Source organism: Centruroides vittatus, unplaced genomic scaffold (assembly GCF_030686945.1).
Source record: "Centruroides vittatus isolate TY-2023 unplaced genomic scaffold, ASM3068694v2 contig_347, whole genome shotgun sequence".
NCBI lineage: Eukaryota > Metazoa > Arthropoda > Arachnida > Scorpiones > Buthidae > Centruroides > Centruroides vittatus.
Window position 1 is genome coordinate 639,913 of NW_027122171.1, and position 13,364 is coordinate 653,276.

Here is a 13,364-nt window from a genome sequence, read left to right on the forward strand (position 1 = left end):
TTTTATTTTGTAAGAATTTTTAAACTTTTGTTTTAAATGTATCCTGTACATACCTAGTATCCCATACATATTTAAAGCATAGATCATGGATGGATAAATATTTTGGCTGGATCTTTCAATATAATGACTGTTAGTTTAAAAATATTAAAAAGTTAGGATGGTGCAGTATATTTAACACGATGATCAAATGAAAAGTTTACTTATGAGAAATAGACATTGTAAAACTGAATACAGGTTTACTGTGGCATGTTCAGAGATGCTACGAGTCGGAGCTGGTTTTACCATTAGGTGAACCTAGGAGTGTCAACATATGGAGGCACCATCTTATTCATACACAAAGTGAAGATGGATCATTAATTAGTGTTAATTAATAAAAATTTTTTTAAATGTTCATAATGATATTATTTTTATAAATATCTACACATGTAGATGTACAGTACATGTGTGCTTGTGTATGATAATATATATTTACAGACAATATATGGGCATGCCTAAATTTTCTTTGCCTAGGGCATTAGATACTCTTATGCTGTTCTGCTGCAAGTCAACATGCTCGTTACTACCCTACTATGCATTGCGAGAAAAATTTAAATCTTGAACATTTATTTACTAGAGTTGAGGGATAACAGTTGAACCTCGACTCCCAGCATCTCAAAGTTTACTCCCTGCAAATAAACTTTTCATTTGAAAAGCCAGTGCTTTCAGATATGAAATTCAAACAGGTGCTAATCTTGCAAGAATCTTTCAAGTCCATGAACTATGCTTTGACTCACAATATTTGTTTTATCAGCCAGCAAAACATGTAAAGTAATTAAAATTTGTTAACTTGTTATAAATATAGTCAATATGTACCATAAAAAACTGTTGCATTAGTCATTACATGTATTGTATAAATTTTTTTTCATTAATTTTATATAAGTACACAAATGTTCTAAATAAATTTTAACCATTTAATGATGATAGTTAGATATTCTAAATGCCATATAACTTCTGAAATTCCTTTTTAATATTTCAAAGTCCAATATTAAAAACTTTCTCATAAGTTATCTATAAGAAAAAATATACCAATTTGGTATATAGTATTTAACATTAATCATTTTAATAATCTGATTAAGTCTAATCCAAAATTATTTATTGTTTCACTCTAAAAACTGATAAACATAAAATGAATTGTACCCTTTTTTATGCAATTTGCTGATATAAACTATAATTGAAACATTATTAGATAACTTCTTTACATATTTGTATTTTTTGACTTTCCTATAGAATCCACAGTTGTGTCTGCAGATGGACTAGAATCACTTTCCTCCATATTGTCTTCATCTGTCTCCAATGGATAAGGTGATGCTGGAGCAGGAGGGAGATTATGTTGGCATCGGTACGCTTCCCAACGTGCATCGTCGGACTTATGAGTTAAATATCTCTGTCCTACTTCTGATTCCAATTCTTTTAGATCACACCAGGTTTGATAATCCTAGTGATAACATTTAAAATATATATCATTAGAAATGCTACATTTTAATGACAAAACATTAACTTATATAAAATAAATATACTCATTGGTAGAGAAATTAGGACTAAAGTACTAAACATTTAAAAGTGGAATGATTAAAAACTAAATTTAGTTATTTAAACACAATTATTACTACAAAACTTTTTTAATCTCATCAAAATCTAACATTTAACAAATGGCTAACCAAAGCAGTTTGTCCTAAATCTCTCATAGCATCTTTGATGTTCTGAGAAACTCCAGTTTGAGTATAAGTTGGATTTTCAAAAATTTCCATGATTAATCTAGATACAGCAGGCCCTATCCATCACCATTTTGGTTTGGCTGAATTTGTGATGGACAGGACACAAAAATTTCTCTTATTGATTTTGAGAGTGTGGCTCAATTAAGCCTAGTTATTTATTTTTCTTATACCATCTTCCTGTAAAACTATACTTCCAGCCTTTGTTCCCCGTAATCACTCTGTAATTGGTTAACCTGTATGGTCTGTTCTGTTATAGAACAAAAGGGGTGACATCTTCTTGGTCAAGGGGTTACTGGCAGAGAAAGGAGGGAGATCCAAACAAAGGTAATACATTTTTTTTTCGGGAAGAGACGAGAGCAGGACGGACGATACACAAGGAAGAGTACAGGAAGAAGACGATTACTAAGGAATGGATCCGAGGTTTCGTTTATTTATCTCCCGTCACCCCTTTGAACCTTTCATTTTCTATAATTTCTATATAATTATATGATTCTTTTTATCTTCCACCTAACTTTTGGGCCCGATATTAGTGTAATTTAGTTAAGTTAAACATAAGTTAGAGTATGCTCCTTTGTTTGTCGGCAAATTGGGAACCTGTCAGTTGTATTGTTACAACCAATCCCAGAGAAATTGCATATCATAGTTAGTAAGCGCAAATAATTGTATGTCCAGAATTTGGATTAATTTTAAGATCATTAAATTTAATCAACGCCAAGCAATTCTCCAGATTTAATTATTTAATACTTGGTGACAAGAGAGAAAAATAAAGAAAAATTCTTAATATTTTAATATTTAATTTAAAAATTTTATGTTAAACAATAAAGTATTGGAAAGAATTAATTATGAGGGCAATAACCTTAACTATTATGTGTATTTCTGTCTAAAACATTGTTAGACTATCTCTATTCATCCATCATATAATATAAACAATTATTAACTGTTACACTCTTGCATTAACTCTTATTAAAATAATTATTCAGCATGAAAAATATCAGAAAACTATATATTCCATGGAACATTACATTTACACATTTTTTTTTACAAATAGAATTTTCTTTGTTTAATAACAAATTTATTTATTAAGTATAAAATAAGTAAAGTATTTAATAAAAGCAATTACTATTTTACCTGTAACCAAGTGTGAGCCAAAGTTTTATCAACGGTATACCTCTTCCTGGCATTTAACTGAAGAAGACCACTGATCAGATGAATTGCTAAAATATATAATGACTATTTTTATTTAAAAAGAAATCAGTTTTGATTATATTACATTATTTTTTTTACATATCAATACATACCCTCAGAAGAAATAGTTTTCCAAGGATCTGGAGGGAACATAAATTCTGCATTTTGAATCTGATCATTGATATCTTCATCTTCGTTAAATGGGAAAGTCCCACTAAGGCTACAAAGAAGTATAATTTTAAATATTTATATAATTTTAAATGTAAATAAAATTGAAAAAGTTAATAAATATACCTGTATTTACCTAACATAAATAATTACTCCAACAGACCACATATCCAATGAGCGATTATATCCCTTATTCAGTATAACTTCTGGTGCTAAAATTAAAAAATTTCATAAAAATAATTCAATAATTTTTTATTAAACAAAAAGTAATTACTACTTGTTCACCATGTGTTTTACTTAGTATGAAAAGATAGCTGCTTTGCTTGATAAAAGAACAACTTTATAGAATATTAACTGTAAAGTTCTTTTATAGTATAGTAGCAGCCATGGAAATTGTATCAACAAATAAAAAGCATACCCTTGTTTATGATGTTATGGATAATGCAATCTTTTACAGTTTCTTGTAGGTCTGCAGAAAATTATACCTTAAAAAAATAAATGCATTTTTACAGGATTTTATAGGTAATGCAATTTTCGTGGACAGTATCACATATTTTATTTAAATTTTGGTTCTATTGCAAAGCCAATCTTCAAGACTGAACTCTACTACAGGGTCTGAGAGAACAGATTTGATTTCTCCAGACAAACCAAATAACAGTTGATAGAAAAATGCATATTAGTGTTGCATACCTATTGCTACTGCTTCTGGGCCCTTGACTTTTGCCCAAGCATTCTTCATTATCTGCCATAATGCCATTAACTTTTATCTTTGATGGTAATGTTGGAATCAATGATTGAAATTATTGTCAACTGTTATACGACATCATTACTTACAACAAATTGTGTTGCAATGTTTTGTAAACATTCGTTCTTCCATTACGTAATAAAAGGTTGGTTGTGCTGTTGACCCCTCAGGGAACCGTTAGAGATGATGACCTTGTTTCACTCTCCCCTTTCCAGCTCTGACCTTCTTTGAGTCAAGACAGTGTAATCTTTGTGTATTCTTTGTTTCTTTGTTATATAACCAGTTACACAAGTCTAACTTGTTTTTACTAATATCTCCGACAAGCAACATCTAGTCTAACAGGTAAGTGGTGTTACAATAAAGCAATCCCAAAAAAGAACAATCTCTCTACATAGGTGCAGTTTCACTAGGGTGTAGCCAGAGCTATCATGCATAGATATCCTATAAGACAGAACCAGCACCTGCAGATTTCATCCCATGTCTGGTTTTTATGATGTAAACTGCAATCATCCATCCAATGATCTGGTTCACTTGATCTGTCTAGTTGGATTGGAGATGATAAGGAGAAATGTTTTAGTACTGCTAAGTGAAGGATAAACTGTAGAGTGATTGGAATACTGCTTGATGGATACAATTTATTTTTGTTATATCTTAATTATGACTATTTTATAATTTTCATATATTAATTTTAATATAATTAATATGATAATTTTATAATTTGGATATTAATATATTAATAAATTCATTAATAGCTATTGTGTAATTAATAACCTTTTATTCTTTATTATTACAATAGCATCATTTGTTTTATTAAATAATCCATTAACTTTTAAATTGTTATTGATCATTTATATGTACTGTACAGTACATACTGTATTTCAAACAATTGTTATTTTCTTCAGTTTACCCAGTGGTCAGATCTGCCCCTCTCACAGATCTTATAGTAGAGTTTGGTCTCAAGGATTCATTTTGCAATAGAACCAAACTTTATGAAGTAGATCAAGTACAAGTAAGATTTGAATTTAAAATACATGAATATCTTTATGCATTTTTAATAATCAAAAACAGAAATTATTCTTTGTTATTTCATCAGTTAGATTTATGGATATACAAATTTGTTATGTTATATATTATAAGATATGACCTATATCAACCGTATAAAGGACACAAATGGCAAAGTGCTAACTAAAAGTGAAGAAATTAAGGCCTGGTGGAAAACATACTTTAAAGACCTTATGAACGTGGAGAATGACAGACAAACTAACACTGAAAATGTAGGTAAATACTGGCCTAGTAGGCATAATAGAGAAATGGGAAGTAAAGCTGGAATTGAGTAAAATGAAAAATGGGAAATCAGTGGGCCAGGATCAGATACCAATAGAGGTATGGAAAGACAGAGAGGAGGGAAGAGACTGGTTAACAGAGTTGTTTAACAAAGTATTGTTAGAGGAAACTATGCCCAATGAATGGAGAAGCTATTTAGTATCCGTCTTTAAGGAAAAAGGGAATGTGCAGGAATGTAATAATTATAGGGGGATAAAACTATTGGCTCACACAATGAAACTTTTTGAAAAGGTAATTGAACGGAGGATTAGAGAGGAAACTAGTGTCACTGAAGTCCAGTTTGGATTTATGCCTGGGAGAAGTACTATGGATGCCATATTTGTGGTGAAACAGGTGATGGAAAAGTACCAATCCGTGAGGAGAAACCTGCATATGGTGTTCATAGACTTGGAAAAAGTGTAGTGCTTGATCACTAAATGTATATATTTTTTTTCTTTGTTTGTGTCAATTATTTATTTTATTGTATTGTAGTTAAACGGAACGGAATTTATTTCCGTTTCTCTATGTCGTCGCGTACCAACCCTTGACGGGTGAGGTTTGTAAGCGGTCATTGGCGGATTGACGGGTCACGTGATACAGTAGTTCCCGGATGGTGGGAACTTATAAAACGTGCGTTTGGTGACATGGGAGGACTTTTTTCTTTCTTGGAGATTAGCCTGGATCGAGCGAGAAGTTTGCTAACGGATTAGAAGGAAGGAATTGGAGCAGTGGAGCTAGGAAGAACAATCCGGATCCATCTGCGCGGGGAAACGGTATGTGCCTTTTTCGACAATAGTATTTCGTGGAGGAAGGAACATTCATTCAGTCATCACATTTATTTCACTGGAAAGGACTTTTTCCCAACACGTGGATGCCCCATTTCCCAATCGACTGAGTATAATGTGTAATTCGAACGTGTATAATTATCGTCTGTAAATTAATTTGTATCTTGTTAGGTTAAGTCTGTGTTCCTTTTGTTTTTTCTCTCTTATGTTATTTAAATAATAAATTTTGTTATTGTGTAAAGTCCTCGTTTTTTTTTCTTTCTTACCAATCTTTATGTCTGGACTGTTTCGTTCATCCCAGACTCTACAAAAGAGTATGACAGAGTCCCGAGAGAAGTCCTTTGGTGGTGCCTTAGGAAGAAAGATGTGCCGCTTCAGTACATTGCGACAATTGAAGATATGTTACTATAGGGCCATCATGCAGGTTAGAACTGCAGTCGGATTGACAGACATGTTTGAAATAAGAGTGAGCTTACATCAAGGGTCAGCACTCAGTCCATACTTCTTCCTATTAGTTATGGATGCAATAACATCTGCTTTACAAGAGGACATACCCTGGTGTGTGGTGTTTGCAGATGACATAGTCCTCATTGATGAGGGCAGGGAAGAACTAGAGATGGCTAAACAAATGGCAACACATTCTGGAAAATGAGGATCTAAAAATCAGCCAAACCAAGATGGAGTATATGTTTTGTAATTTTGACAGTCTCCCTGGTACTGGTACATTAAAACTAAATGGAATACCTTTGCCAGAAAGTACTGAATTCCATTATCTGGGATCTCTGCTGCAGAACAATGGCAACATTGATAGGGAGGTTACTAGGAGGATCAATGCAGGGTGGTTAAAGTGGAAACAGGTGACAGGAATAACTTGTGACAAATGCATGTCACTTAAAATAAGAGGGCTAATATATAAAACTGTCATCAGATCCATGCTTATGCATGGGTGCGAGTGCTGGCCGATGACAGCCGCCAAAGAGAAGCAATTACATGTGGCAGAAATGCGAATGCTGAGGTGGATATGTGGGGTCACGAGGATGGACAGGATTAGAAATGACTACATCAGAAGAAGTTTAAAGATAGCACCTATCTCAGAAAAAATAAAAAGCCACAGACCGACATGGTTTGGACACATGTCAGTTTGCGGCTTGTTATTGTGAGAAGAATGAGGAACATGTAACAAAAAAAGCACTAAATATGAAAGTACAGGGATGTAGAGGTAGACCTAAGAAGAGATGAATTGAATGTGTAAAAAAAGGATATGCTGGACTGTGGAGTGGATGAAGAAACAATCAGAGATAGACCAACGTGGCGTGAATTGACATTCCAGGCTGACCCCAAATAATTTGGGATATAGGCCAAGACAAAGAGAAGACAAATTTGTTATTTTGCTTATTACTAATATGAAAGCCATTATTTGTGTGTGTGCCCTTATAACTCCTGCAATTTTTGTCCAATCTAGATGAAATTTTGATTTTATTCGTTTTATATTCTGATGGAAAGTATAGGCTACTTATTTTATGGAAATATTAGCTATAAACGTTTTATTGATTTCAGATCAGTGATTGCACTTACATTGCAGTGACTTCATTTAGTATGTGCTTGATGATGGAATTTCCCTTAAGTTGCATTTTTAAATATTTTGGCAAATGGTATATTTCAAACTTACTTCATTAAATTTAAAATTTAAACTTTAAGAAATCATAACTGCATCATATCACTTCTATAACAAATTTTAAAAAAAATCTTCCCATAGTGACCATGTGATGTTCTATTATCCAATCAAAAGTAATGATCTAACAAGCCTGTTATTTGGAAAATGTTATCACTCATCTAACTAACATACATACAATTCATCTTTGTTTTGTCAATGTGGAATTAAAAAGTTCCACATTGATAAAATAAAGATGAATTGTATGTGAGTCATTATTTTGTCAAAAAAATAAAATAAAAATGTCTAGGGGAACGCATAAGAGTAAAATTGGAAATTTATGTTTCTTTATCCCATTCAAGAAACCAAAACAATATTAAGGTGTTTTTTTCCTTCATACTAGGTGCATTAATAGACACAAGGCATTTTTACTTTATCTTTATTCTGGATTCTCTATAGGCAGATACATTTCGGGCAAAGACCCCTTTTCTGTCGGCTGCACAATAAGACACATTATAAATTTTCACATCTTTTTTAATCTCATTGGGACGAGATTATAAAAGATTCCACTAACAGAGACGTCAAGAGTATATGCTGGTTGATATTTAACATTAAACCATAGAGTCACTGTAATAGTAATTTAAAATTGTGGATACATTTTAAACTGCAATGGTATTTTTTAAAATTTTTTTACCTGTAAATAAGTAATTTTTAAGCAAGATGTGTCAACACCACCTGAAGAAAATCCCGCAAGTCATGGTATGTTGTAACTTGTCATGATAAAACATTGTAATTCGAGAAATTTATAATGTGTCTTACTGTGCAGCCGACAGAAGAGGGGCCTTTACCCAAAACGCGTATCAGCCTATAGAGGATCCAGAATAAAGATAAAGTAAAAATGCCTTGTGTCTATTAATGCACCTAGTAGTGAAGGAAAAAAAAGCAATAAAAAGAAGACATGGTCTCAGAGTACATAAATATTAAGGTGTCTATTACTAAAGGAAGACAGCAGGAAAACCTTTTAAAAGACAATAGTGTTTACTCAGAATGTAGTGTATAAAGAAATTTTACAAAAAAAAAAAATTTTAATATTTTTTTAATATAAAGTCTGTCATTTTTTTATGTGTGTGTAAGTGAATTCTCTATAACTTCTACTATTTCTATCCACTCCAGCTGAAATTGTATTTTGTTGTTCTTTATGTTACAACAGATAGTATAAACTACTTCATTTGTAGCAATATTAGCAACTTTTCTTCAATTTCTTGAAATCTCTACTTTTCATAAAAATATTCCATCATGCTTAATGGAGAAATTTCTAGTAGTTATATAATACATGTAATAATGTATAAAATAATGTACATAACAATATAAATTGTATTGTATTATAATGTATTTTAAATATATTCAAATGTTTACCTAAATATGCTGGTGTTCCAACAATAGATCTTCTGAAGGATTTTTCACCAATAATTCGTGCAAATCCAAAATCACACAGTTTTACCTATAAAATATTTTTTTTAAAATTAATTTGCAAATCTCGCAAATCTTTAAATATTCAGATACATTTTATAGAAACATGCATTGCATTAAAATGTAATTAAATTATATTTTATTATTAACTTCAATTTTTATTGCTTTTCTTGGGGTGAAAACTTACAAAATCTTTATATTTGAACTATCCAATGGTTCATCAGGAGGTCAGCAAGAGAAAAAAAAATCCTGTTGACTGATGATAGGTATTTAGAGCTCGAAAGTATGGTAGTTTGGTTTTCTAAAAGTTTTCATTGTTAATGCTATGTATTGCAGCGCCATCTCTGGCAATTCTTATATGTTATGTTGTAGCATGCCTGCGCACCACAATTCAGTTCTGTACCGCTTCTTGTTCAATAAAGACGTGCTTGTTACTTGTTCATAAGAATCCATCTCCATCCTTCTTAATCTAATTCCAACGACCATACATACCAGTTAAGATAGTAAAAAAGGGGGGGATAATAATTATTATTATTGTTGTTGTTTACTGTTATTATTAGCATTGTTACTGTTGTGATCTAGGTAATTTTAATGTTCTTTAATTCTGCTATTTGTGTTGTGGGTTTTGTTTTTATACATAGAACCAGAGCCCCACAGATGGCGCTCTGGTTCTATGTATAAAAACAGAACCCTTTGTTGTAGCTGATCTCTTTTTCCTTTGTGTGTAAAAAAAGACATGTGTTAAATAAAAATGCTATACTAAAGTGATAAAATCCAGTTCTTTGTCCCTAAAACATTAAAAACTTGAACATTCATTCCGAGAAAAGCAGTATGAACTGGATTTACATTTTATTTCTTTAATAATCATGTTTATTATTAAAATATAATAAACAACAAATTAACTTACTTGAGGAAAATCTGAGTTAGAAGACAGCAACACATTTTCTGGTTTTAAGTCACAGTGAACAATATTCTTAGAATGAAGATGTTTTAAAGCAATTAAAATCTGAAATATTTAAGTAATATTATAACAGCATAAAAATTTAAAGCGATACAGGGCTTAAAACTGAAGTAAATAGTTATAAAATGTAACAAACCAATAAAACACACCTGGTATACAAGGAACTTTGTAATTCTTTCTGAAAGGCGCCTTTTCTCACTTGTAAGAATCATATCTAACATATCTCCTTTCAATTTCTCCATTACTACAAAAATCTTAACAGAAATAAGATATTTTCAATTTACTATACGATTATTTAATATTTTTATAATAATGTAAAAATGACAAAACAGACAAACTGAATGAAATAATGGTTAATGTGAGCCTAGGTATACAAAATGACGACCATCAACAATAACCTAAATGCACCTATATTTAAACTTTTTTAAAACTAAAACATTTTTAAAACGTAAATTTGCTACTTACTTTTTCCCCTGCTTTTGGTTACTTTTCCTACTCTTGAACCAGAAACGAAAAATAAAAAAGTCATCATACTACCTATAAATTCAATTGATGCATGGACGAAGTGAATTACAACATTCTATACATCAGTGGTTCAAACAAAATTTGCCTGTATTGTACATAAATTTTTCTCCTCTTAAGAACTGCAGTCTTACAATTCACATATCGCCTTTTCATCTACAATAGGCAGCGTCTCCATAGAGGGTGGTACCTGCGATCCACGGCCACCTAGCCTTCATGTGTCATTCATGTTATCTTTCGGGTCAGAAATCACTATTACATATCCTTGGTTATGACAAATTTAACACATTTACACACTATAAACGCCCATTTAAACCACATATAAACCCTTTACAAAATTTTTACCTCACTTACACAATGTTAACACACCTTTAATACACTTTTATGACATTTAACACACATTAAACACATTAAGGACACGTTTAACATGTTAATTACCATTGACAAACTTTCCTCCACGATAACTTTAGACTTCGTGTAAATTGTACAAACTTTAAAAAACACAGACAGTTTTTAAAAAATTAACAACATGCATAATCCGTCTACATCATAACCAAAATTCGAAATTCACATTATTCCTCATGTTTCCTGAACGGAATTTTTTGATGGATATTTGCATACGAAGGCATCATTACTATGAGCGCCATCTACATTTCTTTTCTAAAAACACTTGCCATCGAGGTTACCGGAAACGCCACTATTTTGTATACCTAGGCTCTCATTAATCGAAATAATAAATACATAAACCTTTACAGTCTAGCATTTATTTTTAATGATCAAACATCTCTAGCTATATTACTAGCTCTCATCAGATTTGAATATAGATGTTCAAAACAAAAACAAATGTTGCAAGATATGAAAGTAGAAATGCAAAGTAACATGAATAAGTTAAATTCAAAATAACAAAATATGATAAAATTAATGAGTGTAAAAATAATAAATTAGCACACTGGAAGGAAGAGGAATAGCATGGTCTGCTATTCCTTCTCCTTCTAGTCTGAGGATATTACTTATGTGTGAAACAGAAGAGTACTAATGGAGGAGGGCTTATTCGTTGGCCTGTGCGAGTTAGTCATCCGAGGCTAGAAAAGTCACTTTCTACCTCATTACAATAATGAAATTCACCACTGAAATCAGACATATATATATAGATAACATACTTATTATATGGAAATCAAAGACAGATGTTCACTGTTTTTTTAACCTAGCCAACTCCAATCTCTGTGTCTTTCATTATAACTCAAACAAGATAAGTTGTAAAGATGAATACAGTAGAGAGTTGTTAATCCGAACCCCGGTTATCCGAACAATTTTCAGTCGGACTGTGTCGTGCTGAATCGAACGTTTTTGATACTAGATTTACTTCTAAAATATAATTTTCATGTTTTTATATTCTTCAATATATTTATTTTGTTTGTACAAAATAAAGAAATAATTTTTAACGATACAATGGCCTCGATTATTATTATAAAAATTTTCGTTAGGCTTAAAATCGACGAAAATTCAACACGAAGCGACACGAAGCGGAGAAAAATTTGAACATCGGACAGGTTAATATATTTTTTCGTACATAATCGGTTATCCGAACAAATCACTAATCTGAACAACCCCAGTCCCCAATTGATTCGGATAAACGACTTTCTACTGTATTTCTAGATATCTTATTATAGTTAAAAGAAGGAGATAATCACAAAGATCTTTATGAAACTAATCTTCTATCCATTACACATCCCATTTGTGTCTAGATGTCTTTTCAAATACAAATCTCCACTTACAGAGTACTTGTCAGAACTTACACTAACTGCTCTAACAACCTAGATACTATTCAAGAACTTAATTCGATCTGTATAATAAAAATTATGTTTTATTGTATCAGTATCCTAGACAATGATTGTTGTTTTAATGATGATATTTGAAAATTGTAAAAATACAAGTATTGAAGGATTAAAATTATTTAATCAAATCATTCAATGTAAAAGTAGTGCTGTTAGTTTTTCATTATAGTACATTATAGTGCCACATTTAGAAATATGGGGTACCTGCATATTGTGTGCCTAGGTACCTCATATTTCTAAATGTGCCACTGCTGAATGAACATCTCAACACTGTAAAACCTCCAGAACAAAGATATAATACCTCTATGCAAAGTATTATCTCTATGCAAAAGTAATACCTCTATGCAAAGTACAGTACCTCTATGCAAACAGCACAGCCAATAAGAGAAGAGACGTCATATTCAAAAGGAATCTCACTTTATATCAACTTATCAGATATGATAAGGACAAGATAAATAACCAATCAAGGTAAAGTCCTGACATCTGAGGGGATACTCCTATACTTGCCAGATATATGGAGATCATTTAAATTTACAAACAGACTCAAGAATACCTTCATAAACTATAGAAATGTGGACAGGACATTATCTAACACATACATTATTTTACATGAGTAACAAAGTGTTTAGACACTTAATTACACATGCACAATTATCACTCATCATCATTCATCTTTATATTTATTGAGATTTTGTTAATTTTTATATTCATTAATTTTATCATATTTTATAACATTGAATTTATACTAGCCAGAACCTGTTAAATATTTGCTTTATAATATTCTTAATAGAAAACCTATTTCCATCCATTTTTGAGAATATTCTAATATGTTTAAAAATTTCACTCTGGACAGAGTACTTCACAATGTTCACATACTGCCATGTCTGTGCAATGACAGCTTGTTTGATTGATTCCTTTCTATTATATAAGTATCGCTTATTCTGTAACTTGCAATGTTTTTGTTC

The 13,364-nt window shown here is 31.4% G+C and overlaps 1 protein-coding gene across 1 annotated transcript in view; it reads right to left on the reverse strand.

The window, feature by feature from the left end:
* Positions 1 to 458: 458 nt before the first annotated feature.
* Positions 459 to 13,364, reverse strand: part of LOC136974302 (serine/threonine-protein kinase D3-like) — an 86,901-nt gene continuing 73,995 nt past the window's right edge. The window contains 7 exon segments of the mRNA XM_067269140.1: positions 459 to 1,474; positions 2,883 to 2,968; positions 3,053 to 3,159; positions 3,244 to 3,319; positions 9,028 to 9,112; positions 9,989 to 10,087; positions 10,192 to 10,296. Coding sequence (XP_067125241.1) covers positions 1,235 to 1,474; positions 2,883 to 2,968; positions 3,053 to 3,159; positions 3,244 to 3,319; positions 9,028 to 9,112; positions 9,989 to 10,087; positions 10,192 to 10,296 — 798 coding nt within the window. The 3' untranslated portion in view covers positions 459 to 1,234.